We start from the raw sequence: 27,142 nt of genomic DNA on the forward strand, positions 1-27,142 counted from the left end.
CTTCTTTTTTCTACACTGTTCCACAACAATTGTTATATACCTCTGTAAAATATAAAATACTATTTAATATGTTTTGTAAATTACAAGTTAGGTTATATTCGTATGTACGATAATTGCCTTTAAATCGCATGCAGTTATCGAAATTACATAAATATACGTGTATCTTAAACTACGCGCGGTTAAGTCACATTTTAATTTACGTATTTACGTACATCGCTGGTTACAAGCGAAAAAAGGCTATATCTTTGTTCTATGCTGAAACGGTAACGTCGAGAGTGGCATTGAAATAAGGTAAGACATCTCGTGATTCGCAATTTATAATAAACATTATACATTGAATAATACGAAAACGAGACAAATTACTTTTGTTGAAGCAATACGTTAATCGAATTACGAGGGAAATAACAGTATAAAAAGTTAGAACATCGTTTGTTTTTACAAAGAAAGGCGGGTAATCCGTACCAATGAAAATAATTAAAATTCAAAAATAGCTGTTTTAAAAAAGGTTAATCTTCTTATCATAAAAATTATATATGTTAATTGTAATTGAATTTTTAACGTTATACAAATATATATATATATATATATATATATATATATATATATATATATATATATATATATATATATATATATATATATATATATATATATATATTATATAATGTTTGTGTAGTAAGCAAACATAAATCACAGTAAATGATTGTCTTATCTTAAGTAAATTTTGTTCACATTTCCTGAATAATATATACATATATGTACAAGATAAAATTTTTATTATGAGAATGTTTTGCCTCGTATTCTTTACATATTGCATTAGTAGATACAATTTATTTAAATGCTACTTTATTTATGTTTAACTAACAATATAGTTAGAGTAAAGATATGATGGCATCACCAAGTGATGAAGATTTGGAAACTGAAGAAGATATAGAAGATGATCTTAATGAACATTATGGAGTTACGGATGGTACATTGTTCATTATTGATGCGACTTCTTCAATGTTTAAAAGTGACTCAGATGAAGGGACTCCATATTTTTTACAATCCATAAGGGTAATATAGTTTGTTGATATAAGTTACAGAATAATGTAAATTATTATTAAATTAATTTGATTACTATATGTTACTTTTATTACCTATTTTCTTAATTTAGCAATGTATTGAAATTTTTAAACAAAAGTCAGTTTGGAATAGGCAAGATTGGATAGGTTTAATCTTGTTTGGAACTGAAAAATGTGATCCAGATTCGGAAATGAAACATATACTGACTCTTCAAAAATTACAACTTGTTTCAATGGAGAGTTTAAAACAGATCATAAAAATAGGTAATTTTTTAGTAGTCATAAGCAATAAAAAATGTAATAATAAATAATAATAGTGTAATAATAAATGGTATATACATAGACAGTGGAGAATGGAAGTACTACAGGGATATCGCCTCTTCTGTGGCTTACCCACTGCATGATGTGCTGTGGCATGCAGCACGAACATTTTCTGCTAAACGTATTACTATGTCAATTAAAAGAGTAATTCTTTTTACATGTCAGGATAATCCATCAATAATAGATGACAATGAAAGACATAGAATAAGAGCACAGGTAGCAAGTTACAATGATCTAGAACTTCAATTATTTGTTATTGGTTTAGGGAAAAATTGGAATCATGATTTGTTCTATAAAGATTTAGAAATGTTGTCTAGGAAAGTTGAGATGGATGATTATAAAAGAACATCCTTAAATGATTTAATGGAGCAAGTAAAGTTACCATCTAGAAATATGGCCAAACTTATTTGGAGAATTGGAGAAAATGTAAATGTAGATGTAACTCTTCGCAACCTCTGTGTGTAAGTAATAAGATATTTGAATTTGATGCAAAGTTAATTTCGTTTTCCTTTTTTTTATTCGTAACATGTAATTTACATTATAGTTAATGTTGCATTGTGTTCAAGATACTAATTCATTTTCAGTAAAACGCAATATCTAAAAAAGGAAAATATAAGCAAAGAAACCAATACTCCTTTAACTACATGTTCATATGCTCATGTAAAGGCTGATGATATAGTATGTATTTTAATAATTTATATTATATATGTTTTTACTCTTCTATATATAGTTGGCACTGTATACTAATTACATCATTAGTGTACAATCTACAGAATGTATAGTTATATGTAGAAAATGTGTACTGTTAGAATTAGAACATTAAAATAGCAAAAAAAATTATCTTTGCATCTTTACAATATATTCCAAGTATTAGTACTTTATCAATTTAAGTTAAAAAGCCAAAAAAATTTTAACTTTCACAAGAAAAAAGTTCAAAGTGTCAAATTGGCAAATTTAGATGGCAAAAAAATTGTATAAGTTGCTCATTGTTTATGTATTCAAAATTGAAATCATTATTATATTTTTATGGCTAATTATATGATTTTATAATTCTTTATGTTTCTCTGTTTAAATTACAGGAGGAAATAAAGGATGAAAAAAGTGATGAAACATCACCTATTCTAGAAATGGATATTCAAAAATATCAAACATTTGGCGGCAGAAATATATATTTTACACCAGCAGAAGTGAAATCGTTGTCTGTGATACACGAACCAGGCATTGATATAATTTGCATAAAACCTATTTCTTATCATCTACTATATCATTATGAAACACCATATTTTGTTATACCAGGCAAAAGTACACGTATAGGTAACATAAATCTCACATTTGGAGAACGGTGAGATTACAGAAGAGAGTGAGAACAGAGAGATTACACGTTTTTCATTTCAGATAATCAATTATTATTTGGTGCATTACTTAATAAGTGTGATTCGAGAAATTTAATGATAATATGTGTGGTAACAATGAGAAAACATTCTGTATCAAATCTATATACTATGATACCAAATGCTAAGAATGGGGGATTTTATTTGTACAAGATACCATTCATGGGTTTGTTTTTAAAATATTACAATATTAAAATAAATATTTTCTTATTCCACTTTAAAGGTATAACTTTATGGTTTTAGAAAATGTTCGTAAGATAAACGAATATTTCCTAGATTATTTATACGACAATAGTGAACGAAAAGCTCCAATTGATCCAGAAGGAGTGGAATTGTTAGAGAAAATGATCAAAGAATTAAATTTTGAATATAGTCCAATATTATTTTCAAATCCAACTCTCCAAGTGCAGCTTGAATTTCTAGAAACTTTAGCTTTAAATTTGGAACAACGTGAACCTCCCCCTGATGATACACGTAAGTTCTATTCTACGATTATGAATATTATGATTCATGGAAAGTTTTGTCATATAATACAAAATTTTATTCCAGTTCCAAAAATCGATGAGATGTGTAAACGTGTTAAAAATTTATTAAATGAATATGATGAAATATTTAATGACGAAACAGAAAATGCATGTGATGTATCACCAAAGAAGAAGAGTAAACAAGTTAATGAACCACTAGAACCAGATGCATTAGAAAACGAGGAAAAGATTCGAGAGCTTGTGATGAAAGGAAAGGTATATTAATGAATATATATGAATTTGAATAATAATAAATAAAAATTAATTTTTTAATGAATTCATTCTGTTTGCAATAGATCGAGACGCTTACTATACAGCAGTTAAGGACAATTTTAAAGACATTGTCTTTGAAAACGTCTGGTAAAAAGGATGAGTTAATCAGTAAGATTAAAAAACACTTTAAATGAGGTGTTAAAATTCGGAAAAAAGTAATTTGTAAATAATTTATCCCTCTTAAAATTTTTTATATTTGTAATCAAATTTTGTATTTTATAATTTTGTACAAAGAGCGTGTGCGTTTGTATTAATCCTTTAAGAAGAAAATTTATAACTCATCTTTTTGAGAAGCAATTTCTATGTCCTGCACACATCCAATGAAAAGTGGTATGTTATTTGTTTTATATTCAATTATAAACATAAATGGTCGATCGACTATAAATAGTTCTTTTTCGTCCAAATCTATCCTTCGTTTACATCTTATTAGAACACCTAGTATAAGATAAATTAAGATTATAAAAAATGTATTGAAAACTAAATATATCAAGTATGATTAAAAATAGACACACCTGTTGCAGCTGCAGCTTCGGTGCCTTCTTCGGTAACGTCTATAACTGCTTTCTGCAAAACTTTACTAACCAACAATGGTATATTGGAAATATGACTAAAATTTGCATCAGTTTTAAAGATTGTACTTAGACCAAGCTGGAATGTATAACTCCTGTTTAATAAAATATAGTTCTCTCGGCAATATAAAATATATTATACATACTTTATGTAAAATATTTTTCAAATCCATCTTAAATTCTATTTTAAATTTTGGCAAATATAATTTAACATCACTGTTAAATCGAGTTGCATTTGCGAGAACTTCCCAAGAAAAATTATTTTGCACATCTAAGAGACCATCCACTTCATTTGGTAATATTACTGTCATTACAATATCTGTATTCTGTAAAATATTTGCTCACTTTTTTCATATAAAATTTATATATGTATATGTATGTGTATATATAAACGTACCATGTATGGAATCTCAATAAATTTCGCTTTCAACTGTGGTATTTTACCATAACTGTATTCAGCTTTAATAAACATTGTTGGTACAAGTTTTGTTTGATCTTTGGTTACATGAAATATCCGATTCTTTGTATTTTTTGTATTAAATGCACGTAACCAACTACCATTGAAGTAAATTGCATTAATTAATACTAATTTTGTGTATTCATTAAAATCATCTATGTGAAAAAAATTGATTAAAATGTTACTATTTTCTTGTAATTGCTGTGACACATATTTTTCAGACAATCAGAGGTAAGTTATTTTCAAATCATTTCTTACGAATTGTTATGCATAGTCGTATAATTTTAATGTAAAAAAGAACATATTTCATGTATAAATTGTGTGCTTAGATATATACATAAATTAAAATAATAATTCACCTGAAGAAACAAGATTAAGTATTTTTTTGTTTGTTTTGTCTTTAATCCAGGTATTAATTTTTGCAGCTGTATCTGAACCACGTGTAAAATCAACTTTGGAAATTTCAGATTGATATACTTCTTTTCCTAGTATCAAAAACTCTGCCAGCAATTCAAATTTATTTTGTACATACATTGCATTAGCAATGTGCAATTCAATATTGTCCAAATCCTTGTAAAGAAATAAAATAGCAACTACAATACCATAATATATTTTGTTTTCAGCACAATCTTGATAATCTTACATTTAACTGAGTTATTAAAGATTTATATCCTTCTTTCACTGAATCTTTATCATAGTGACAAAGACCCTTGGTCAATTCAGCTAGAGTACTAGATTCTGCACCATGAGAAAGATAAGACAATATCATGTGTATACTTAATGGTGAACTAACAATATTTCCTGTTGCACCTGAAGACAATTCCTATAATAAATTAATTAGTTATATAAAAGAAACAATATAAGCATCAGGAGAATGTACAAAATGTTAACTCACTTTATAAAAAGCTTTTGTAAAATCATTGCAAGAAGCTGATAAATTTTTGAATACGATATCTTTGTTATTTAGAGATGATGCACACGATTGTTCCATCATAATGATAATGATCGTATTTAATACTATAAAATAAGAATAAGTACTATTAATATTTTAGTGTTAAGAAGATCACTACCCACATATACTTTATATACAAATATTTTATAGCATAATAAACGATCACCTGAATATGTCGTAAAAAATGTCATTGTTTCCATATAATGTTAATTAATAATACGCAGAAGGTGTAACATCTAATACCCGCAATAAGAAATCAATGATGACAATTGTAAAGATCAAGTGTGACTGCCAAAATGTTTAGAATCTTTAAAATTATCTTTTACTTGTATTGTCTACTTCCGTGGATTGACATTTTTTATAAGCATTGGGATTAAAACATTGTATGTCAACGCTATGAAAACAAAATGTTGCATCGTGTCGATTGAGTGAATGATTTCATTTTATTTCTGATATATCGACCAGTGTAAATAACAGGGACGCGGTAGCTGTCAAGTCAACAAAAGAGGTTAAGTACGTCTTCTGTCAAATACAAAAAAAAGGCATAACTACCTGTCAAAAAACTAAGGCAGTTGACAAGATACGAATCAGAAGCGCGTAATTTTAATTCAATTCGGAAACAAACTTTTTTGAAAAATGTTATTCACTCTATTTTATCCATGCGATGGCTGAGAATTTATGCAAGGATTGAAATATCCTTAACAATAATTTATTCAGCTGAATCATGCTACATCGATCGGAACAATCCTATATAACAACAATATATATATATACCACAGAACAATTGTTACGGGAACTGAATGGCAGCACCGTGCTAGCACAGTATACTATGGTTTGAGCGCTTTCTACAGCAGAAATGGCTCTACGGTTTATAAAATGAAGTTCTATAAAATAAAAATTATGAGATTCATTTTACAACATAATTTAAAATATAAAGCAAAGTGAAGCTGATTGACTGAAAAGATTACTTAAATTTTATCGATTCATTGAACTTCTTCTAGCTTTCACCTATACATATAACAAAAACAAGAATTATTAGCATAATTTAAAGTATTTATTTCACGAAGTATCTCCATTATAATAATACTTACAAAGTGTCCTGAGAAAATTCATTGAGAGTTATTTTAATCATTTTGCGCCGAATTAATCACATTGCCAATGACACTAAAATACATCGGATGATTGGTCTATCTTATGTCTTGTCTGTGGTTAATTACATGTTTACATGCTTGCTGTGCGAACAAGTATTTATGCGTTTAGTTGCCGGTGACGGCAAACAGAACGATCACTAGTTTAATACTAAGTGTTTCTCTCGAATACACGAGTAGAATTTTGATACAATCATGGCACTGGATCCGTTTGAAATAATTATAGGAACGTACGAGCAGTACTTACTTGGTTACAAAGTTAACCGAATCGTTAATGTAAGTAACCACGTGTTTGGTTTTTTAAAGCGCAGTTTGTGTTCGATGTACTATTTGAAGTGTGATACTTTGGTTTGTAATAATTTCACGAAATTATTGAGTGATTTTCTAGGAATACAAGATGGGAAAATCTTTTGCCACGCATAGCCACGTCGGTAGTATACGCAGCGTTGCGAATAACAAACATTATTTGGCTTCTGCTGGAGCAGATGATTCTGTTTACTTGTACGACTTACGTTATAGAGTAGAATCTGGTAAATTAATGCATCATAATGGTAGGTATACATAATTGGCTATTTGTGTTTGTGTAATTGGCATTATAATATTGTCAATTTTACCTGTTTATACAGATACTGTTAATTGCGTTGCATTTACTCCCGAAGCATCTCATTTGTTTACATGTAGCAACGATGGAAGTATAGCTGCTATTAGATGCGGGAATTGGCAAGTGGAAAAGCATTGGTTAAAACCACATAAAGGTCTAGCTGTCAATACCTTAGCTATTCATCCAACAGGAAAAATAGCATTATCTACCGGAGCTGATGGTATCCTCAGAACTTGGAATCTGGTTAAAGGGAGGCAAGCATACGCTACAAACTTAGCGCCAAGATTGAAATTAGATGCTAAACACGTGAATGTTCTTAAATGGAGTCCAAATGGAGAAAAGTATTTGTTGGCGGTGAATCAAAGAATAGACGTGTATTCGGTGGAATTAGCGGGAATCGATAGCGAAATTAAATTCGACTCGAAGATCATTTGCGTGGAATTTCTGAAGGACGATTTAATCGCTGTTGGCTTGGAGAATGGTCAAATTAAATTTTATGATCTTGAAAAATCAGTACAAACAATAGATGTAATTGCACATGACATACGAGTGAAATGTATGGCCTTCAAGGATGATTTGTTAATTACCGCTTCCAGTTCCGGAGAAATTAAACTGTGGAGGTATAATAGACATAAATTAGACATGCTGCAAAAGATTAATTGTGATGCTCGAATTACCTGTCTATCTTTGTCGTGTAAGAATCTCGCGTACAATAAAGAAGTTCAGTTAGAGAAAGAGGAACAAGAGGTAAGGAAAGTTCAGTGACTGATGAAACTCTGATACTTTTAGAGAGATTCTTTTTTTTTTTTTAATAAATACCTTTTTCTCCTGATGACCATAGTCTCAGAGATTTCGTAATAAGTACCTAATAGTTTCCGTGAATATGTGATCTCATCATTTATCTCGCCATTTATCCTTAATATGTATAATTTATTTTTATTTTGTTTAGTGTTCGAGACGACTGCCTCTTCTATCTGATACTTCCGTTACGAATGAAAGGAAACTTAAACTTCGGCAGGAAATTATTGTCGAGAAGGAAGGAGACTGGGAAATAACTTCAATCGATGCTCTTCAAAAACTATCGGAAAAAAAATCTAAGAAAAAAAGGAGCATAGAAGAGATACAAGCTTTAAGCATTCCAAGTAAAAGGAACAGATCAATTTTGAAGAAGAGAAAAGCAAGAAAAAGCGATGCAACCAACGATGATCATATACCTAAAAAAAAGAATAAACTTTTGATCAGTAATAACGATGATAGTGATAAATATGAACACGAAAATGAAAACCATGCTTTGAAGAAGAAGAGGAAAAAATTGCCAAAACTATTTGAAGAGAATAATAATATACCTTTTAAGAAAATGAAAAAGATGAAAAAAAAGGTCTCTGAGCAATCTAATACCGTTGTGATATCGAAAAATTCAAAAATGAAATTAACTGGACCACATCAACAAGATATCAATGTTTCTCCAAAAAAAAGAAAGAAGGAAATGGTTGTAAAAGATGGAGCAATTTTAAAGAAAAAGAAGAAAAAACAATGAAAAACAAGCAACATTAAATAATTTTACGATCTTGTTTCAGTTTATAAAATTTTATGATAAACTTCAATAGAATATATCGTACCTAATTGTAAGCGTACATTAAGTTGCACGCTAGTTCCTACAACTGTTATGTACATATAGCGTCCTAGGGGAGCACAATATCTTTTGTGAAGAATAATGTAATTTTCTAACTTTCTAATAAGATTCGATTATGGATGTACTTCGTAATTACAAACAGTTACCAGAGAACACATTTGTGAGACGGATTCATGGGACTTCCAGCGGAGCATTTCCATGCTTTCGTAAAATCTACATTGTTCGAGAGTGTTCCGATAACTCTAAAGTGATTCGGTGCATGAACTCCTTCTATCAGTTTGGACTTTAAGGCTCCATTTGTATAATTCCCGCACCAGACCTATTTACGGAGATATATATTTTTCATGATTTCAAGCCGGAGTATACATATATATATAATTATTATTTACGTGTATACCAACAAATTCATCGTCCCTGCTTGCACGTTTAGGTATATTTTTAATTTGAAGACAATTATGATGTTTCAATAAATGACGAACCATTGAAAAAAAATTACATTGTTGTTTATTAGTTTCGATCACTTACCTGCGCGAACCCCAGGAAAAACAATTGTTCTTGGCTATATTTGGCGAGACCGGGTAAAGCTTGCTGATTAGCATTGGCATTTCTCATTTTCAGTCTTTGATATGCTCTGTAAGCTTCTCGTATACCACCGTTATCGGCTATATTCTCGCCCTGTGTATTAATGCCGTTCACCTACACAGAACCGGATGTTTTGTCTTATTAACTAACTACTTTCATTTACATCTGTATTTCTCTTCCGTCAAAGGGCAGTACTCACCGTGAAATTATTACCTAGCTGTGGTAAGTGATAGCTGCTATATTGTTTGATTATACATTGAACTTTCTCGTGGTACCGTTGCAAGGTCTCATTGCTCCACCATTGCCGAAGATTACCATTCTCATCGTACATACGACCTAATGGGTACATAAGATAGAATGGCTCGCACAAAGTTGTATTTGTTTTGTGTAAGCATATTTACCATTATTAAATATACTAACCTTGATCATCGAATCCATGAGTAAGTTCATGACCCATGATCGCGCCTATAGCACCATAATTTATGGACCTACGGAAGACATTTAATACTTCATCGTTGTGACGATCATACAATCGATTAATACGTACTCTAGTCCATTTCCATAGAGCGGAGGGTGTAAAATACCAGCTGGAAAAGCTACAAATGAGATTAATAGTTAAGGGAGTATAAAACAAATATGAAAGGATATAATAAATGATGTAATCAGCAAATTTCTAATACTCACTAACTGAGTTTAATATTGCACTGTAAAACGCGTTTACCGTTGTACTGACTGATATCCATCGATTTTTGTTTGGTTTTTCACGTAATCCATTCAAACTTTTCTTAATGCCCACGTTAGTCAGTATTAAAAGTGTATTAAATAATTGTCCAGGCACAACAATCATCTGTAACAATGATTTCCCATTAGAGAAACAAGTGAGACGCTACTGATGTTACCTACAAAATCACTCACTCCCTCATAAAATTTATCTAATTTTGTCGCATTGGTAATCCACTCTGGAATTCCTACGAACGATCTTATTGCGTACAGTTTGGTATGAGCACGAGCTCTCGTTTCGCTGTCCATCCAATCTAGTTCAGCAACCATCTCGTCGAACGCTGCTTTAATGTCCAGCAACATTTCTAATGCCTGAAATATTATTATAATTACATGTATAACGTATATATAATGTTTTAGAATCCCCTAATTTTACAAAAACTACTTGTTTTTTTAAAAAGACGTTTCACACAAAAATTTTTTAATTTCAAATGATGCATTACATGCATACCAATATTACTGTGCTTTTCAATAGTGTTATCAAGGTAATGTAAAAATCAAGATATTTCGAAAACTCCATGATATACTATTTTTGCATCGTATATTCACCCACCTTTTCTCGAGCCTGCTCGTCGAAATATTTCCGTGCATAAATGTAACTAAGAGCCATGCCAAAGTTCGCGTTTACATTTTCAGTGCATGCTTTCCATCTCGGTGTCTTTGCCTTTAACCCAAGAACTTTTTGCGAAAATTGAAAACTCAGATCGCGAAATTGTTGTAACGTCAAAGGGGCAATCGTGGTATAAACACTCCACCATACAAAACGTACTGGAAAATTTCAACGATTAGCGACAGAATTTTTATAAAAGTATTTTTTTTCAAAGCAAGAAATTACTGTATATACATATATATTGTGGTACCTATTGTTGCGGATGAAGTGTTTATTAAAAGATCGGGTAGTTTTTGCAAATATTGTAAATCCATTACGATCGTACGATCTGTAGCAGTATTTATTGTTACATTCGTGTCGTTGAATACCGCTTCTAAGTATGTTGTCCAATTCCACTAAAACGAGTATAATTGAAAACAATATCATTTAAACGACACACGTATATTTCATTCTTTCATATTTTCACCCCGTGTCGCTATTCGTATGTTTTTATAGTTTCGATTTTGTCACCTGTTGAACATGCAAATCGGTCAACTGTTGCAATTCGTCGATCGTTACATCGTGAATAAGATGATTTGCGCTTCGTCTTTGTTCGGGCGTCGACATTATCTGCATAAATATGTTTACTATATAAACATGTGAAAACGTATACTTTTCCCGTACTTATTCGGAACGTGAATACTTGCATTCGCGATTTTCGTACTAAAGTCCAAAACATCGTTGGCAAATTCAGCACTTCTATTTGTTGCGCAAGTTTGCTCAACCATAGCTTTAATATATTTCTTGTATTCGGTTATTTCTGACTGAAATCGTAACGAATCTCGCAGGTAGCGCTCGCTATACCCCGGCGATACTTGTTCCATCTAAAAATGTGGAACACGCTAATAAGAGTAACGGTGATTTAAAAAATTATAGTGTCACGAGCAATCTTACCATCATCCTGTTTTTCGTCGTATCTCGTACATCTTCACTGATGTAAAAATTTAAAAACAAATTCAGACCTAGAATTCGTTGCGCGAGCCCTGCAATTTTAGGAATATCCAAGGGTGGGACGTCGTCATGAAACGGTGGATCTTTCGGTAAGCCGAGTCTGGTCATTGTCTGATAAATTGGTTCGAGTCCTAAAGCTTCGGTGCTTGCTAAAATGATTAAGTTTTACTTATCCTCTTCACCGCCGACATAGTTATTTTCATTTACATTAGCTATTTTTAAGATTATATAAAAGTTTGATCGATTGATTTCCTTACTTGTGTCCATACAAGTGTTATATAATGCTCTAGCCATTTTGACCGGTCTCAAATCGTTCCCTTCGTCCGATTCCTCGAGCAGTATCCTCAAGTTTTTTAACAACTGCTCCTTAAGAAGACTTAATTGATCCCAGGAAGTTTGACTTTGTGGTATAGGATTCTTTGAAATCCAACCGCCGCAGGCGAATTTATAAAAATCTTGGCAAGGATCTATGGATTTATTCATCGCCTCAATTATCCTAGCAGCTGAAACAAGATGTAACTCTTATCTAGTGTCGATACAATTTAATCCGGCATCGTTAGAATATGCAAGATTAATGTGAACATAAATTAGCGTTATATAAGAATAATTGAAACACGATATTTCCACATTTTAACTACGTTGCAAGGCTAACCGGGATGAGGAGAAAGACAAGGAAATCCTTGATTTTACGGTACCTGTTTTCACGCATTCTTCACTCTGGCAGATCTCTTTGTACTCTTCCTTGCGGAGAATAACTATCTGCAAGATTAACATTACAACTAACGTAATCAAGGTTACGGATAACAAACCAACGATTATCGTCAATTTCATCTCTTTTCCACTTAATTTCTTCTCGCCTCTTGTACCATACTGCCTGTTCAGATTAATTAAAAGATGCGTCGATAATAAACCAATAATTTTTAGGATCCGATACGATGTATTTTGATCTAATTTCTCAAATGTTTAAATTTGCATAAACCATTAATTACCACGAAGGTATCGCATGTACTGTCATCTCGCTCGCCGTACCCCTATTACCAGTCGCCTCTGGATCGTTCATCTGTAAAAATGAGAACAATAATGACATAAAATGAGAACGAAAACTGAGAACGAGGACGGCGTTAACCGTGAAAATCGTTATGCGAACCACCTTTTGTAATCGCAATCTATCTTTAACGAAAGAAATCAGCCAAGTACCGTTCTGACAAAGTTACGCGTAAAGATCGATGCTTTCGCCTTGACCAAGAATCGCTTAGAATACCTCGACATTATTTCCCTGCTCCTACCTTATATTTTAATGCAACAGGTCTTTTCCCCGTTCGTAGACCCGTCAAGAGGAAAATAGAATGATTACGTTGCTAATATTGCTGCTCGAAGTATTAGCTGTCGAGCCGTTTACCTTGTTCGCGCGAAATCCAAGTACATACTACTCGTAGCGAATGAAGTTTCCTAATCGGTTTTCATTTCAACGTTGAAGAAACACAATACGGAGTCTGATAACATGTTGGGTGTATTATTTAAATGTACATTATATATACGCTGTAACAATTTAATTCTTGGAATACAGCTTCAAAAGTAATACATTTTCGGAATTACACTTCACCGGTAACATACCGTCACCTTGGAGGCAGTTCCCTTGTATGTTGTAAATGAAAACGATGTTCTCTCATTTCTAGAAACAATCCTAGAACTCTATTTCAGGAGTAATGTCAACTTCTTTTATCACACTTTTAATGAATCCTTTAAGTTCAACAAAAGTTACAAACCACACGGATTTAAATCAAGCGATCAAATGATACGATACAATTGAGTAATCCATTTTGTATCGAAAAGTTTCTCATGACAATTTAATTTTTATGTCACAGTACACGCGCAGATCTTTGTTGTTTTCACAGTAGCTAACGAACAATTGATTCTGCGGACTTGCGGTTTACACATATACTAGTTAAAACGTTTATAAATACGATTACAGGGTATGATTACAATAAAATCACATTACGGATGACATTACGCGGTCGTTCCCGGAATTAAATTGTTACATACGGATATATTGCATACAATATACGTACATGTATATTGGTGCGGTCACTTGTCCAGGATACTCTTCGTTTCACTGGTCGTGTCACGTTACGTACTAAGAGACAAACCTAACTATGTACAAGCCACTATCGGAGACATTGACTCTGTGGCGACTTACGATTCGACGTACGCGACAGAATGGTCGTTTGCAAGCCACCAAGATGTATCATCTGGCACTCACGGTTTACTTCTATCGTTCATTCGCAACGAAAGACAAACATTCTCGATGATTGTAAGAGCTTATACTCCAATTATATGTATGCAAGTTTTGATAGAGGAAAATCATCAATTAAAAGAACAAGAAACGCAGTGTTGATCGTCTGCGAAGAAGCCCAAGGGTTAAAATATAGAATCCATTTCAATCGCTAGCTCCGTCCCCAAAGGAAATGTGGGTTAAGCTGGAAGTTGAACAGCCATACCTACGATCATAAAAAGCGATTAATTAAATAAGACGTAACACAGATCCATGTAGTACACAGTGAGAACATTATGTTCTCCCTCGACTTCTGTGCTCTACAAATAAAACGGCTCTTTCTATCAATGTACTACATGGAACGAGTGTAAAAAGACTACAGCCTTTGAGAATGAAATTTTTCGATCGTGCCTCTTTGATTAGATGCCAGATTAAGTTGCACGTTCACATATTTTCGCGTTCAATTATTAAAGTAAAGATATTAACCATTCGACGCACGGTCGTTACATCAACGGATAATACAATTCTGGGAATTATGGTCTGCAATGATTTTAACATTTTTTAACTCCTCGCCGATCGAGGCCATACTTCGCGCAGACTTCAAAGCAGTTTTGCGATGCGTTGGCTATCATTATGTATTTATTATACGCGTACATCTTTGTATGAGTAATTCAAACAGTTATCGCGATTTTTTAAAGGAAGAAACAACAGACGCGATTTACATATTGCGGTCGCTATGTGAAAAACAGAGTCCGTGCGAGATACGTACGATGGCGATCGTCGAAGGATTAACCACGATCACGTTAATTCTTAAACTCGATTTTGTAATGTAGAACGCATTGAGCCAACGGCTTTCTGTCGTTCACAATCAATTGATACGATTGTTTGTTTGTGATACCTAAAGTTACATCTGCCATCATCGTTTCATGCATCTTTCGGTAAAACGTTTGTTCGTGGTTTGACAAGGCAAGAAACACTTCTCCCCTTACTACCGGTGTTGTTCCAATTTCTAAAAATAAGTCGTGCTCGTTTTCACATTTTATTAAAAGAAATGTCTCGTCTGAGCACGTTTATCTCCGCGGCGCGCAGGATATTGGGGAATGTTTCGTTACTATGGCCATATCGTTACCTGACATCTCTAATTCGGTGAAAATCTATAAATAAAAGTTTTCCCATAACTTTGAAAGCAAAAATTTCGTTGAATTACATGATCGTTTATACATATACAATACTTGAACCTCCTGAATTCTATAAGGTCGTCAGCCTTCTTCATGAACTATTGTTGCATTGTCCAACGCGAGATTCTTACTTGTTCAGCTATATACGTATAATCGGGTAAACCCATTAATAGATAAGCACAAGTGAAAGTGATAACCTATTCCTCTTTTCTTTAATAGACGCGATATCCAACAATATGTAATACCATTTTCTGATGTCCAAACTGTTAATCTAGCCGTTGAGAATAGTGTTGATCTGGAATCTCTTGTAGGAAGTCTTCTATTATTTCTCACTGAATTACATATAGATACATTCTTCGATTAAAAAATAATCTCTTGTTTCAGAGTAAAATGTAATTGCATAAATAAAATGAGTCCAAGGATTAATGGAAATTTAACATCATTTTTCATGAGAGTTGCGACCTACGGTTCCTTTGTACAATACAAATCGTTTAACCTTATATTCTCGAGCGCCATATCAATCTTACAGCAACGGCTTTTTCTTAACATTCTATGCATATCCAACAAAAGCGAAACACGCGCTAATTAAATCTCACACAAAATAGTTGCTGAATAGTCAAACTTTACACTGCCTCCTATGAGCTGTTATGAGAGATGCACGATTCCAACAGAAGGTATATAAAGATATGTCTTCTTATTACCATAGGATTTCAAAACTGACGTTTTTTTATCGGAAAAAAAAGATGAATAACAGTTTGCCGGAATGTTGTACGATGCAATTGCACGGACCCTATTGTGTATAAAGATGTGTCTACATCCGTCGCAATACATTTGATTGAAAAAATGTACATGCAACTTTACCATAGGAAACCATATCTCTAAATATAGAGTTTATAAATTTTAATAAAATAAAACATTTCTGAATAATTGACCATAGTATAATGTAATAAAATGATCATATGTATAATTTTTTCACATATTACTAATTCGTAATAAAATGAAATGTTAATCACATTTTTTTAAAGATATTTATTTTAATATCCAATTCATTAACAGGCGGCATTTTTTGTATAGAAATAAGAAAAATTTGCACATAACAACGCTGTATTTATATTGACTTATATGTTGATACGATATTGGTCCAAAGCCAAATGTAAAATCACTCTTCTTTGTTAAATAAGAGCATAATCGTTTTTAGCAAATAGAATTATGTTCGTATAAATAGTGACACCTTTTAGTTTTTCCTAAATGTTGCAGTTGTAAAAGATAGTTGAAAAAACTTTAATGTCCTCCTGACATTATTTTTCTATTGTGTATACAATGTAGTAAACAGATCTATTAGAATATAATACAGCATTATATCAGACTCGTAAAAAGCTAACTGTTTTGACGTTCTGTATTTCATTATGTGAAAAATTGTACATACGCATTGCAAATTTTTATATTTAACCGTAAAAAATCTGAATGAATGTCTACTTGCACCCATTGCAATACTTTTTATCTCCAGTCACGTACAACTTTCAAAATTGTAAGTCATTTCATATCTTAATAACAGATCATGTAGCTCAAATTAAATAATATAATAACTACATGGTTTAAACAGATTGGTGACATATTCTGCATATTAAGTAGCAGCCTAGCAAAAATTTAGATTTCATTCTATAAGGAGCAGCTTTTGTATGTAGTTATTACTTCTCAGGTTACTTTTCTTTAGAAATGAACAAGTACAGTATACGTTTTATCCATTTAAGGTCTCATTGTCTACACATGGTCTATCAAAGAAAAGTGTTGTTAGTTTTGCAAATTAAAACCGGGATACTATTGCTTATCTCAAAAGTTTGCTCTTAGAGACAAATTAGTTTAAACTAAACTAAGAATAACAATAAACGCGCGGATGTAAAAAGATTACATTCTTCTTACATAGTTTAAAAGAGTACATAATCAGGAAGATTTTCATCTAATACGGTACATTTGAAAACAGGTACGATACAGATTCACCATTATGAGTCCGCCTTACAGCCTCAGCAAACATCATCGATACGTCGATACACTGAAACATAAAAGTAAAAATAAAAAAGAAAAAAGTTAATTATAATGTCTTTAACCGATGATAGTTCGTAATTGATTACCTGTATTTTTGGACAATCTTTCATATGACCATCTTGAGGAATGGTATTTGTTACTACCACAGCTTCAAAACAAGCATTATTAATTCTACTAATCGCTGGCCCACTAAAAATGCCATGCGTTAAAATCGCATATACTTTTGTTGCTCCAGCTTCAAGAAGTTTTTCAGCTGCGTGACAAATAGTACCACAAGTGTCGGCCATGTCATCTACTAGAATAGCAACTCTGTCCTTTACGTCTCCAACTAATACCATACTAGCAACCTCATTCGCCTTTTTCCTTTCTTTATGTATAAGAGCAAATTCAACATTTAATCGATCAGCTATAGATGTTACCCTATTAAGATAGTTTTAATGTAAAAAAATTTTGTTTTAAATTAAAATTAACTTGTTACTACCTTTTAGCACCACCAGCATCTGGGGAAACAATAATGCTGTTACGCCATTCGATAATGTTTTCTTTAATCCATTTCAAAACAGCTGGTTCAGCAAATAAATTGTCAACTGGAATGTCGAAAAATCCTTGAATCTGACTAGCATGCAAATCCATTGTAATAATGTGATCAGCTCCTGCTACTGACAACATGTTTGCTACTAACTTTGCCGAGATAGGTGCACGACTCTGAAAAAAAAATAGTTGCAATTTCAGTTTCACGAAATTACACGAGTCTCATGAGTCCATTTGCAACTGGAAATATCCTGCAATTTGAAAAAAATTGCTATTAAAAGTTTATAACATTTTAGAAGGGGTTTATTAAGATGTCAACTTGAATAAAGGGATGGATGTTTAAAAATATTTTCTATGCAAAATATACGTATGTTGTACAAGAGAAATGAAACATTTCATTATTTAGAGGGGACAAAATATGAATACAATGGCTATCTATAGAACTATCCATTAAAAATATATTGTATGTGTGTACATACAAATAAAAAGAAAAGACAATATGTTGCAAATGCACCCCAGTTAGACTTAACAAAAAATGTAAGTAAAGCAAAATTCAAACCTATAAATTAGAATATGGAACACAATGCATTTTAAATTCTCGATATTAAATAAAAAGATATTTAAAAATATTGAGGAGCACTATAATCAAAATATATAAAAACATGCTAATGTGTTCTTGGTAACATAATAACGAACATTTATAGAATTTTTTGGATAAATACAAATGCATCGTGCTCAGGAAAGTAATTATAATTAAATTATCTTAATAAGCTTATCTATGTAGTGAATCTCATGGAAGCTAACTAATGTTACTATTTTAAAAATAGTATTTATTCACAAGTCATTTTATTGGCAGAACACTTTATGACCAAGACAACACAATCACAGTTTTCTCTTGCCAAAGCACTGTATGTCGTTAATTAGATAGGCATTCTTTGATTAGTATATTTGGACAACATATTTAGCAACATAATAATTAGTTTCTGTTTAACATACAGATGTGTACCCCATTATGTGTATGTAGATTATTAAAAAATGTATGTAGAATGCTATTATATTAATATTTTGCCCTCTCATTCAGGTATCAATATGCTCTGACCAAATAGTTCTCATTCATTCATTCATTCATGGAGGTACCATTGTGCTCTATAACAACAATTATAAGTTTTGTTAGTCCTACAAAGAAAATTTTGTAAAAAACTAAGAATGATATTACAAAATCGAATTTTTCATCGAGTTATAGTTACAAACGTTACACTCGACAATCTTGCTGTTCTCATACTCACTGTAGATAGGTCGGGCACAAAATCCTGAAAATACCCAACTATTCAGAAATTTAGAAACACATGTTTTAATTTTTTGACAAGAATTGTTTTAATAATATATTTTATTCCTATTAATATACTTTAATTGAAAACTATTTATTGAAGACTCAGTTTTGAAGGAAATCTTAAATCTTCATCATAACAATACACCCTCATTGTGCTTATTTCTTTAATAAAATGTAATGGAACATGCAATTAGTAAGATCTGAAATAAATACCAGTAAATTTCTTTGAATAAGAAATTTAACAGATTGAAATGCATACAACAGGAAATGATGGTAAATATTATAGTATGAACACATGAGAGGCCCACCACGATGAATTCTGATATTAGTTTTGCAATATTTGCGTAGGTTATCACACTTCTGATAACCTCAGATAATTATTATACGCAATACTTTGACCACAATATTTTTGTTTATTGTTTTGCTAATTTATTTTATTGTAAGATTAAGGGACATAGACTATTTCTGTTCCATTTAATAAAATGATGTATTGTACTAAGAGCACATATGTGTACTAGTATGTATACTAGCAAAACTAATAATTTAAACAAATTAATTCATGCAAATTTATATTAAACAACACATATGTTGCTTCCTTGTAAAATATAGTTCTTATTTCCAAGCTGAACTATAGAATGTTTAAAATGATTAGTTTTAATATGTTATATATTCCCAATTTTGTTGTTTGCATGCTAAATTATACTGTTACATACAATGAGTTATAAATATAGATCAGTTATTTAACAATGCATGTATAACTTCCATGCATTGTTTTTTTTCGAATATGAAATTTCACATGTAGGTAAGTACTTAAATATTACATTCAAAATATTTAGAACAAAAGTTTGAAATTATTTGTTTGTACTACGTCTAAAAACTTGATATTGATATCAGTTTATTGTTAATTATAACTTTAGAAAAAAGAAATATGTGACGTTAAACAACAAGATCCTATAAAATAAATGTGTACCACTTAGTACATCCCAATGAAGTAAGCCAAAAAATTATACGCGTATCTTGTATGATGATGAAAACTTGTGTTTTGCATCCCAAAAATGATATTACTCCAGTGGTCTGTTGCAAAGCTATTAAATAATATATAGGGTAAAAAAAAAAGACCGCTACAAGTTACCCTGAATTTCCACTCGTTTGACTTCATGACAATTCGATTCTTAGATTTGTTGTCACCTCCATCACCACCCTGTGAAGATATCATATAAAAAAATTTAAACTTCTTCCTTCACAAGCTATATGTTCCTTATTGTGAGATGGTCACATGTTTCAATATACATGATTACAGAAGACATAAATAAACAATTTTAATTACAAGTACTACTTATCGTACATGTATTATTTAAAATATGTACGCAATATGATTATTACATCAGAAATGTTTGCTTGAGAGAAATAAGCACATAATAAGAATTCATCTATAAGAAATACGAATACTGAAGTAGAAATTTAAATATTACAATTTTTTAAAACAATTATAGATTTATAGTATTCCTACAGGAGTGTCTATTTTATTTTACATCTGTAAAGTAATATAATCATGTTAATTAGTGTTATAAATTAATGATGTAACTGTTAGGTATTTAGAGTATTACAATCGATGAATGTATAGTTTGTCTAAATTGTTTTGTTATATAAGTGTTTTATATTTACATTGTTTCTCAGATTTATTTTATATAATAAAACGATTAACTAATGATTCATTGATCCTATTAACTGAGACCAGGAACACAAATAATGTGTGAATACTTACATAGTTACAAATAGATGTAAATACTTGAGAGTCAGTAACAACAAAACAAACAAATAACACAACACAATACAAGTTAAATCTTTCATTACATTACGCATTATCTAAAATTGATACTATAATAATTTTTTAACACAAGTTTTTAAAATATAGTTTTGTAAAGTAATATAAAAATATATACGCATCTTATATTATATAAATATTTTGAACTATATTAGATTCATCAGAGTGCTTTACTAAATTTGGTTAATATGCTATAATAAATCTGCTACAAGGAATAAAAGAAATATTATCTTATCAATGCGTCCTACCTTATCCTTCTTATCTTGTCTTGCATATGGGAAACAAGGAATTACCGCAGTTACTCGAGATGCTGAAGCAATTTTACATGCATTGATCATAATCAATAGCTCCATCAAATTGTCATTTACTTCTCCACTTCCACTTTGTACAATATACACATCTTCTCCTCGAACAGACTCTCCTATTTCCACACTATAATAAAAGTATAAAGGAGAAAAATAACTTTGGGTAATACAAAGTTACAAATATACATTACACATAAATTATTATGTGTAGAGAACTACTTAATTTAGAAATATATAAATGTAAATTTTGTCAATTTGTAGATACGAGGGTGCTCCATTTGCAAAATGATTGTTTAGATTTTATTCTAACATATGATCAAATAAGAGTTACAAATATTTAAATGCGTAGAAGATAAAAAGTGTTACTCAGATGTATTTTACTTGTTTTTATACACGTGCCTGCCTTTTATTGTACTTAAAAGTATTTTCATTTAAAAACTGTGTACTCTCTGTGAAAAGAATAAACAATGAATGTAAAGAACAAACAATAACATGGCAATAAAATGCGCTTATCATTTGTACTGTAAGTTAATATGTTACAAAATTATGTATCGATTGTTGTAAAGGTACATTAACGTTAGGATACATTGTAATGTGTATTAATAATTGTACTAGTTGACCTTCAAATTAAACGTCGCGGCTTGGTAGTAAAACGAGGATGCCGGCCTTGCGCGGCTGAGATTGTTTGTACGCCGATAGGGTTGTTAAATTAACAGTAACATAAAAAGACTAACACAAGGATGCTAAAACTGTTTTGTCCTTTATAGAAAGATATAACAAAAAGCAGATATTTAAATGAAATTTTAGGTGACATGTGGTAGGAACCTCAGTTTAACACATTAACAATAACGTGGTTATAGCGGTGATCGCGACCATTACCATGTTTCGAGGTTGCTGAATTTCTTGGTGACAACTTTTCCAATATCGATGCCAAGTCTGTCGACGATACGCTGAGCCAAATCTGGATGCGACGTACCACTGAAGACTTTAATGTTTGGCATTCTGCTTTGCAAAAGTCGCCCGCGAGAATTTTCTAAGTTTGCGCGTAACAAACTCTTAGCACGCACTGGCTGGGACACAGGCATCACTAAAACAGAAACCACAAAGAGACTATCCAATCAGAGAATGCTCTTAAGGCCGGATATGACGTATAATATTATGCTCCGCCCATCATCGTCAGACGTAGCCGCGTAAACGTATTTCTTATCGTATACTTTTTTCTCTTTTCGTTAACAAAATAACAGACTACAAGTAACAAGTTTGCTTTTGTTATGCGCGGAGAATAATAATATTTTTAGAGATACTGTTGACGATATCTATCATTATTGTTGCAACATAATCCGTCCACGTATTGAGAAATTAATAAATCAATTTTAAAGTGTAACAACGCTACGAATTTATTTACACATTCTACAAGCATCGATTTTAATTTAAATTATATCTTTCATGTTAAATGTAATTGACGATGAATGAACGTTTAGTTTAGTGTACTATAAAATTTAAATTCGTCATATTTCGGATTACAATTTCAATTGTAAATGTACATTTAACAAAATTATCATTCCTTTAAAATATGATTATCTTTACAGAAATGATGACACCACTTTTATAAGTTCTCTCAAAACTATACACGTAAACTGTACAAACATGCGATCGAATTGTTATTAAATTTATATTTTCGATATTTACATATTACCGCCACAATATCCAACGACGTGAACGTAGACAAAATTTAAACGGGTGAACACGAACGGATGATAGTCAACTTTTCTCATCAATGTGGCGCCGGCGGTGATTGAATGATAAATTGGATGTATCCGTGAGCGGAGATTTTAGTATAGAACACGAGTTAGAACGATCGTTTTTCTAAGTAGAAAGAGACAGTGAACTCAAGTTCTCTATTATCTGAAAGGTTTGCACACGTTGACGCTTCCAGCGAAATTCGTTAATCTATTCGAATGACGATGACAGTGTGCTGACTGTCTTACCGATTCGGAAGCTATGGCGAACATCGCGGCATTGAGAATTCAACGCGAATTTAAAGAGGTTATAAGGAGCGAGGAGGTGAGTGAACAATAGTTCTGTATGATTCGAAACTCTAAAGTCTATTTCTTGCATGTCGCAAATATTGAAATTGCTTAACAAACGTCATAGAGTTGTGCGGTATCATCCCGATGAAATTTCATGCGTAACGTGACAAAAATGTGCTGCAATTCATTGGCTGATAAAATCACCGCGAACAAAGCGTAGGCACCTGTTGTATGGTATTCTTAACTGTCATTAGCTTTTAAGTTAATTGAAATTCATCAATTTTTAACGTTTCTATCACGTTCAAGTTAACAATGCGTCTACAAAATATTTTTACCTTCAGAAAAAAGAATGTATTCTGAATAAATTTCCTGTATAGTTTAGAGTTATTTTAATTAATTAAATTGCAACTTTACTCACACCCAATAATGTACATTTGACTTGCATTTAAATCTAAGATCGATCACTGACACCATTGTTTTTCCCATTAAATTCGTGTTTGAGTAATACATACCACGTGCCTTTGATTTATGCGAGCACTGACATACTCGTCTACTCTTGCGTTGTTCTAGAAGATCCATTTCGTATGCACAAAAGCTTCTGTTTTGATTTATCATTCCCACATGTTTATACTCGGGCGGATTACGCCAGAGTCTGTGTACTGGCGGTGTTGTGAATTATCGCTGTAGAATACGATATTACTTAAATATCAGATGGTAGTGTCAATAGGTCAATCTTCATATTATGTACACATTTTTAAAGAATCGTTTGACATGCACCACAATGTTGCATTCTATGTAACACTCCTATTTGATAAAATATATTGTGCTTGTATTCTTTGTAATTTGTTTTAAAGGATAATATAACTTGTATATTATTCAATAGGAAACATTAATGCACAATAGGCATTAATGATATAATAACTTACATTTATTTGTATCTTGTATTTATTCATTTGTTTGTAGATATAAAAAATGTAAGATTAATTTTGTTTCATGCAAATTGTAGCCACATTCACTCATGTAAGTATGTATATTTTGAAAAACTTTTAATGGTAATATAAACTCGTTACACAAATGTTATATAGATATTTATTCTTTTTAGTAATTTGTTTAAATTTTGTTGTAGGTTGCAAAATGTGCGATTAAAGTTGAATTGGTGAATGATAGTTTTACTGAATTAAAAGGTGAGATTGCAGGCCCACCAGACACGCCATATGAAGGAGGTAATTTTGTACTCGAGATTAAAGTTCCCGAGACGTATCCCTTCAATCCTCCAAAAGTAAGCACTTTGTAAGTCAATACAATTAATGTACGTTAATGATAAAGTATCTTTTGTATGCTACTTAAAATTCAGATAGGTGAATATAACCTAAAGCATGATAAAGCACTTTCAAAGTTTCTTTCCTCAAACTTGTAGCTATAAATTTATTACTTTGCAATACTACAATTAAATTGAAGTATTATAAAATATTCCACTATTAAAATAATTATATACACTTTATATTGTGTACAATTAATTATAAAATCTATCAAAGATGGATGTGACAAATATGTTCAAACTACCTTTATATACTTTTCATTATGATGTGTAGTATTCATCTATATGTGTACATACATATTGTTCTATTGTAGGTGCGATTCATAACAAAAATATGGCATCCTAATATATCTTCAGTAACAGGTGCCATTTGTTTAGATATATTAAAAGATCAGTGGTATGTAGCTATTGTCAAATATAAATTATAAAAGTTATATAAAATATATATTAAATATCAATTTTTAGGGCTGCTGCAATGACATTGCGTACTGTATTACTATCATTGCAAGCTTTGCTATCTGCAGCAGAACCAGATGATCCACAAGATGCAGTAGTAGCTAGACAGTATAAAGAGCATCAAGAAATGTTTCGTCAAACTGCCAGACATTGGACATATGTATATGCGGGTGGTAAATATATATTGTATGATTATAATTGAAAAAAGATATAATTATTTATGCTTTTGCATTAACATTATAACAATTATAGGACCAGCGAAGATGCCTGATTTAGATGATAAAATAAGGCGATTAACGGATATGGGAATTGAAGAACACAATGCAAGAGTTGCTTTATCTTCGTACAATTGGGATTTGGAACGTGCCACTGAACAGCTCTTCAGTTAGTGATAACTGTATAGTCAATCTGTCATATAAAAGCACTGCTCATTTTGTCATTACGAAACTTCTGTAACGCCATGTCCAATTATTGATACCATAGCAGTTTCGGAATCAAATTCAGCACCTGTAACGACAATATTTCAATGACAAAAACTCACGGAAAATTCATTTTAATATTCTTAAACAATACTCATTTATTTAACTTGTAAAATAGGCATGAAGAAACAGTAATTAATAAAATCTGTTAAGTCCAACTTGATAGCCACATTTTAAAAAATTATGTGAAAAGTATATATCATTCTTCATCTTACGTTTATTAAAAGTTTAAAAATGTTATTTAAGCCAAAATGCATTTATTATTATTTTTTTAATAGAAAAAATTAGTTTTTCATATGTTAAACACTTATTAAATCTCTTTGTATAAATTATCGAAAATTTGTAACTTTCCCATTGAAGTTTCCTTTCACTTTATATAATTGTATTCAGGTGTTTTATTTTTATATTTTTCAATGGAAAAGCAGCTATATATATATAAAATTTTTGCATGGAACAGTACTTAGTAAATATTTTGTTACTCTTATGTTCAATATCTATTCTATATACTTCACAATATAAAAATGAAAATCGCGGTTAGATTATACTTATCATTATTAATTTGTAGATTTCTTTAAGCCACAGAGAGGTTTATTTTAATTAGATCTGATTGTACATTAACGAAATAGCCACGAACTTGTTAGCGTTAAATAGTATTTGTAAAAAGAATCGTAAACATAAACGGTGTACTGTTGATATTTAAATTCTGTACATTTCTTGGTGATGGGATTTGTTCCAGTAATTCGTAATTTACCATGTCATTCATAAATATTTTTTTACACATATGCATAGTTTTCTGTACTCGAAGCTGGAGATGTACATTCCATGTTAAAATTTGCATTTATTACATTATATGATTAAATAATGTTATACATAATAAATTTGGTTTTTAAATAAAATTAAGTTGTTTATCGAAAAAAAGGAGATTAGAGTGTATGATGGCATTAATACTTCCAAATAACATTGACGCACTTCCAGCTTATGAAATTTCAGAAGAAAAAGAACAGTTTTATATTAAGAATATTTAATAAAATTTTATGACGTTATGTTGTTTGTGAAAAATTACAGGTTTATAAAATACTTTAAGAAACTGATTACTCTTAAAACCAATAATAAAATAGTAGCTCGTGTAGAATAAACACTAATAATTATTCAAAAAGATAATAGTTATTCAGAAAGACTACTTGTGTAGTATTACATTATACAAATATATATATTATTCTCGACAAGTTGCATAATTTAAAAAAATATATATAAACAATATTATGTTCCTGATAGTGCTGGAATAGAAGTCTTCAATTTTGTTTCACATTTTCTAATAATTTATATGAAGGCCACTTTTTTTTAGCGGTGTATTATTAAATTAAATTAAATTAAATTAAATTTGAGAATTGCTGATATTTAAAATTCAAATACAGAGGGGTTTATTTACGGAAATAATTGGCTACAGCATTTACTATAGATTTTAAATGTAATTCAGAAT

The 27,142-nt window shown here is 31.1% G+C and overlaps 6 protein-coding genes across 14 annotated transcripts; 3 read left to right on the forward strand and 3 right to left on the reverse strand.

Moving 5' to 3' along the window:
* The first annotated feature begins 181 nt into the window (after positions 1 to 181).
* On the forward strand, positions 182 to 3,951 carry LOC143432653 (X-ray repair cross-complementing protein 6). 4 transcript variants are annotated; one of them, XM_076909440.1, is made up of 10 exons: positions 182 to 291; positions 873 to 1,056; positions 1,157 to 1,328; positions 1,408 to 1,846; positions 1,970 to 2,063; positions 2,465 to 2,699; positions 2,781 to 2,942; positions 3,020 to 3,250; positions 3,326 to 3,516; positions 3,597 to 3,951. In XM_076909440.1, exons 2-10 carry the CDS (start codon positions 886 to 888, stop codon positions 3,705 to 3,707), a joined length of 1,806 nt encoding a protein of 601 aa, XP_076765555.1. In that variant the 5' UTR covers positions 182 to 291; positions 873 to 885; the 3' UTR covers positions 3,708 to 3,951. The 4 variants fall into 4 exon arrangements, with proteins under 4 accessions (XP_076765555.1, XP_076765556.1, XP_076765553.1 ...); XM_076909441.1 differs by having other exon boundaries at positions 267 to 291; positions 877 to 1,056; XM_076909438.1 differs by lacking the exon at positions 182 to 291 and adding an exon at positions 327 to 505.
* Positions 3,554 to 6,164, reverse strand: LOC143432655 (leukocyte elastase inhibitor). Of its 2 annotated transcripts, none has more exons than XM_076909445.1 (8): positions 6,104 to 6,164; positions 5,495 to 5,616; positions 5,243 to 5,422; positions 4,959 to 5,169; positions 4,540 to 4,754; positions 4,289 to 4,468; positions 4,086 to 4,221; positions 3,554 to 4,008 (listed from the first exon to the last, which is right to left on the reverse strand). In XM_076909445.1, the coding sequence occupies exons 2-8, from the start codon at positions 5,591 to 5,593 to the stop codon at positions 3,845 to 3,847; spliced, it is 1,185 nt and encodes a 394-aa protein (XP_076765560.1). In that variant the 5' UTR covers positions 5,594 to 5,616; positions 6,104 to 6,164; the 3' UTR covers positions 3,554 to 3,844. The 2 variants fall into 2 exon arrangements, with proteins under 2 accessions (XP_076765560.1, XP_076765559.1); XM_076909444.1 differs by lacking the exon at positions 6,104 to 6,164 and adding an exon at positions 5,718 to 5,889.
* Positions 6,165 to 6,844: 680 nt separating this feature from the next.
* Positions 6,845 to 8,886, forward strand: LOC143429477 (p21-activated protein kinase-interacting protein 1-like). Its single transcript, XM_076905198.1, has 4 exons — positions 6,845 to 6,975; positions 7,088 to 7,250; positions 7,326 to 8,047; positions 8,250 to 8,886. The coding sequence occupies exons 1-4, from the start codon at positions 6,895 to 6,897 to the stop codon at positions 8,835 to 8,837; spliced, it is 1,554 nt and encodes a 517-aa protein (XP_076761313.1). The 5' UTR covers positions 6,845 to 6,894; the 3' UTR covers positions 8,838 to 8,886.
* A 10-nt stretch (positions 8,887 to 8,896) lies between these two features.
* Positions 8,897 to 14,272, reverse strand: LOC143429494 (endothelin-converting enzyme 1). The gene is made up of 17 exons (XM_076905213.1): positions 14,093 to 14,272; positions 13,965 to 14,029; positions 12,885 to 12,955; positions 12,591 to 12,769; positions 12,153 to 12,398; positions 11,839 to 12,044; positions 11,592 to 11,768; positions 11,416 to 11,514; positions 11,156 to 11,300; positions 10,849 to 11,063; positions 10,431 to 10,607; positions 10,200 to 10,362; positions 10,063 to 10,111; positions 9,936 to 10,003; positions 9,715 to 9,851; positions 9,459 to 9,629; positions 8,897 to 9,252 (listed from the first exon to the last, which is right to left on the reverse strand). Exons 1-17 carry the CDS (start codon positions 14,142 to 14,144, stop codon positions 9,076 to 9,078), a joined length of 2,397 nt encoding a protein of 798 aa, XP_076761328.1. The 5' UTR covers positions 14,145 to 14,272; the 3' UTR covers positions 8,897 to 9,075.
* A 2,086-nt stretch (positions 14,273 to 16,358) lies between these two features.
* Prps (phosphoribosyl pyrophosphate synthetase) lies at positions 16,359 to 24,070 on the reverse strand. Of its 4 annotated transcripts, XM_076908873.1 has the most exons (8): positions 23,922 to 24,070; positions 22,259 to 22,466; positions 21,323 to 21,506; positions 20,382 to 20,450; positions 19,206 to 19,229; positions 17,870 to 18,093; positions 17,475 to 17,808; positions 16,359 to 17,395 (listed from the first exon to the last, which is right to left on the reverse strand). In XM_076908873.1, the coding sequence occupies exons 1-8, from the start codon at positions 24,022 to 24,024 to the stop codon at positions 17,303 to 17,305; spliced, it is 1,239 nt and encodes a 412-aa protein (XP_076764988.1). In that variant the 5' UTR covers positions 24,025 to 24,070; the 3' UTR covers positions 16,359 to 17,302. The 4 variants fall into 4 exon arrangements, with proteins under 4 accessions (XP_076764988.1, XP_076764991.1, XP_076764990.1 ...); XM_076908876.1 differs by lacking the exon at positions 20,382 to 20,450; XM_076908875.1 differs by lacking the exon at positions 19,206 to 19,229 and having other exon boundaries at positions 23,922 to 24,069.
* On the forward strand, positions 23,047 to 26,807 carry Ubc4 (ubiquitin conjugating enzyme 4). 2 transcript variants are annotated; one of them, XM_076908878.1, is made up of 5 exons: positions 23,047 to 23,443; positions 24,536 to 24,688; positions 25,042 to 25,124; positions 25,193 to 25,356; positions 25,436 to 26,807. In XM_076908878.1, the coding sequence occupies exons 1-5, from the start codon at positions 23,381 to 23,383 to the stop codon at positions 25,570 to 25,572; spliced, it is 600 nt and encodes a 199-aa protein (XP_076764993.1). In that variant the 5' UTR covers positions 23,047 to 23,380; the 3' UTR covers positions 25,573 to 26,807. The 2 variants fall into 2 exon arrangements, with proteins under 2 accessions (XP_076764993.1, XP_076764994.1); XM_076908879.1 differs by lacking the exon at positions 23,047 to 23,443 and adding an exon at positions 24,287 to 24,429.
* Positions 26,808 to 27,142: the final 335 nt, after the last annotated feature.

This window comes from Xylocopa sonorina, chromosome 1, assembly GCF_050948175.1.
Source record: "Xylocopa sonorina isolate GNS202 chromosome 1, iyXylSono1_principal, whole genome shotgun sequence".
Classification (NCBI taxonomy): Eukaryota; Metazoa; Arthropoda; class Insecta; order Hymenoptera; family Apidae; genus Xylocopa; species Xylocopa sonorina.

Bases quoted from the DNA above. Each gene is read 5' to 3' on its own strand.
- LOC143432653 (XM_076909440.1), top strand. From the start codon at position 886: ATGATGGCATCACCAAGTGATGAAGATTTGGAAACTGAAGAAGATATA. The intron at 1,847-1,969 runs GTAAGTAATAAG...ATTCATTTTCAG, and splicing joins ACTCTTCGCAACCTCTGTGT to TAAAACGCAATATCTAAAAA. The intron at 2,064-2,464 runs GTATGTATTTTA...TTTAAATTACAG, and splicing joins ATGTAAAGGCTGATGATATA to GAGGAAATAAAGGATGAAAA.
- LOC143432655 (XM_076909444.1), bottom strand. From the start codon at position 5,751: ATGGAAACAATGACATTTTTTACGACATATTCAG. The intron at 5,423-5,494 runs GTGAGTTAACAT...AATTTATTATAG, and splicing joins TTACAAAAGCTTTTTATAAA to GAATTGTCTTCAGGTGCAAC. The intron at 4,755-4,958 runs GTGAATTATTAT...TTTTTCACATAG, and splicing joins ACTTAATCTTGTTTCTTCAG to ATGATTTTAATGAATACACA.
- LOC143429477 (XM_076905198.1), top strand. From the start codon at position 6,895: ATGGCACTGGATCCGTTTGAAATAATTATAGGAACGTACGAGCAGTAC. The intron at 6,976-7,087 runs GTAAGTAACCAC...GTGATTTTCTAG, and splicing joins AAGTTAACCGAATCGTTAAT to GAATACAAGATGGGAAAATC. The intron at 8,048-8,249 runs GTAAGGAAAGTT...TATTTTGTTTAG, and splicing joins TAGAGAAAGAGGAACAAGAG to TGTTCGAGACGACTGCCTCT.
- LOC143429494 (XM_076905213.1), bottom strand. From the start codon at position 14,144: ATGATACATCTTGGTGGCTTGCAAACGACCATTCTGTCGCGTACGTCG. The intron at 11,769-11,838 runs GTAAGATTGCTC...CCACATTTTTAG, and splicing joins CGACGAAAAACAGGATGATG to ATGGAACAAGTATCGCCGGG. The intron at 9,253-9,458 runs GTAAGTGATCGA...CTCCGTAAATAG, and splicing joins TTTTCCTGGGGTTCGCGCAG to GTCTGGTGCGGGAATTATAC.
- Ubc4 (XM_076908878.1), top strand. From the start codon at position 23,381: ATGGCGAACATCGCGGCATTGAGAATTCAACGCGAATTTAAAGAGGTT. The intron at 25,125-25,192 runs GTATGTAGCTAT...ATCAATTTTTAG, and splicing joins GATATATTAAAAGATCAGTG to GGCTGCTGCAATGACATTGC. The intron at 25,357-25,435 runs GTAAATATATAT...TAACAATTATAG, and splicing joins GACATATGTATATGCGGGTG to GACCAGCGAAGATGCCTGAT.
- Prps (XM_076908873.1), bottom strand. From the start codon at position 24,024: ATGATAAATCAAAACAGAAGCTTTTGTGCATACGAAATGGATCTTCTA. The intron at 22,467-23,921 runs GTATGTATTACT...TTTCTGTTTTAG, and splicing joins GCATAAATCAAAGGCACGTG to TGATGCCTGTGTCCCAGCCA. The intron at 21,507-22,258 runs GTAATGGTCGCG...CTTTTATTATAG, and splicing joins TTCAGCAACCTCGAAACATG to TGTGGAAATAGGAGAGTCTG.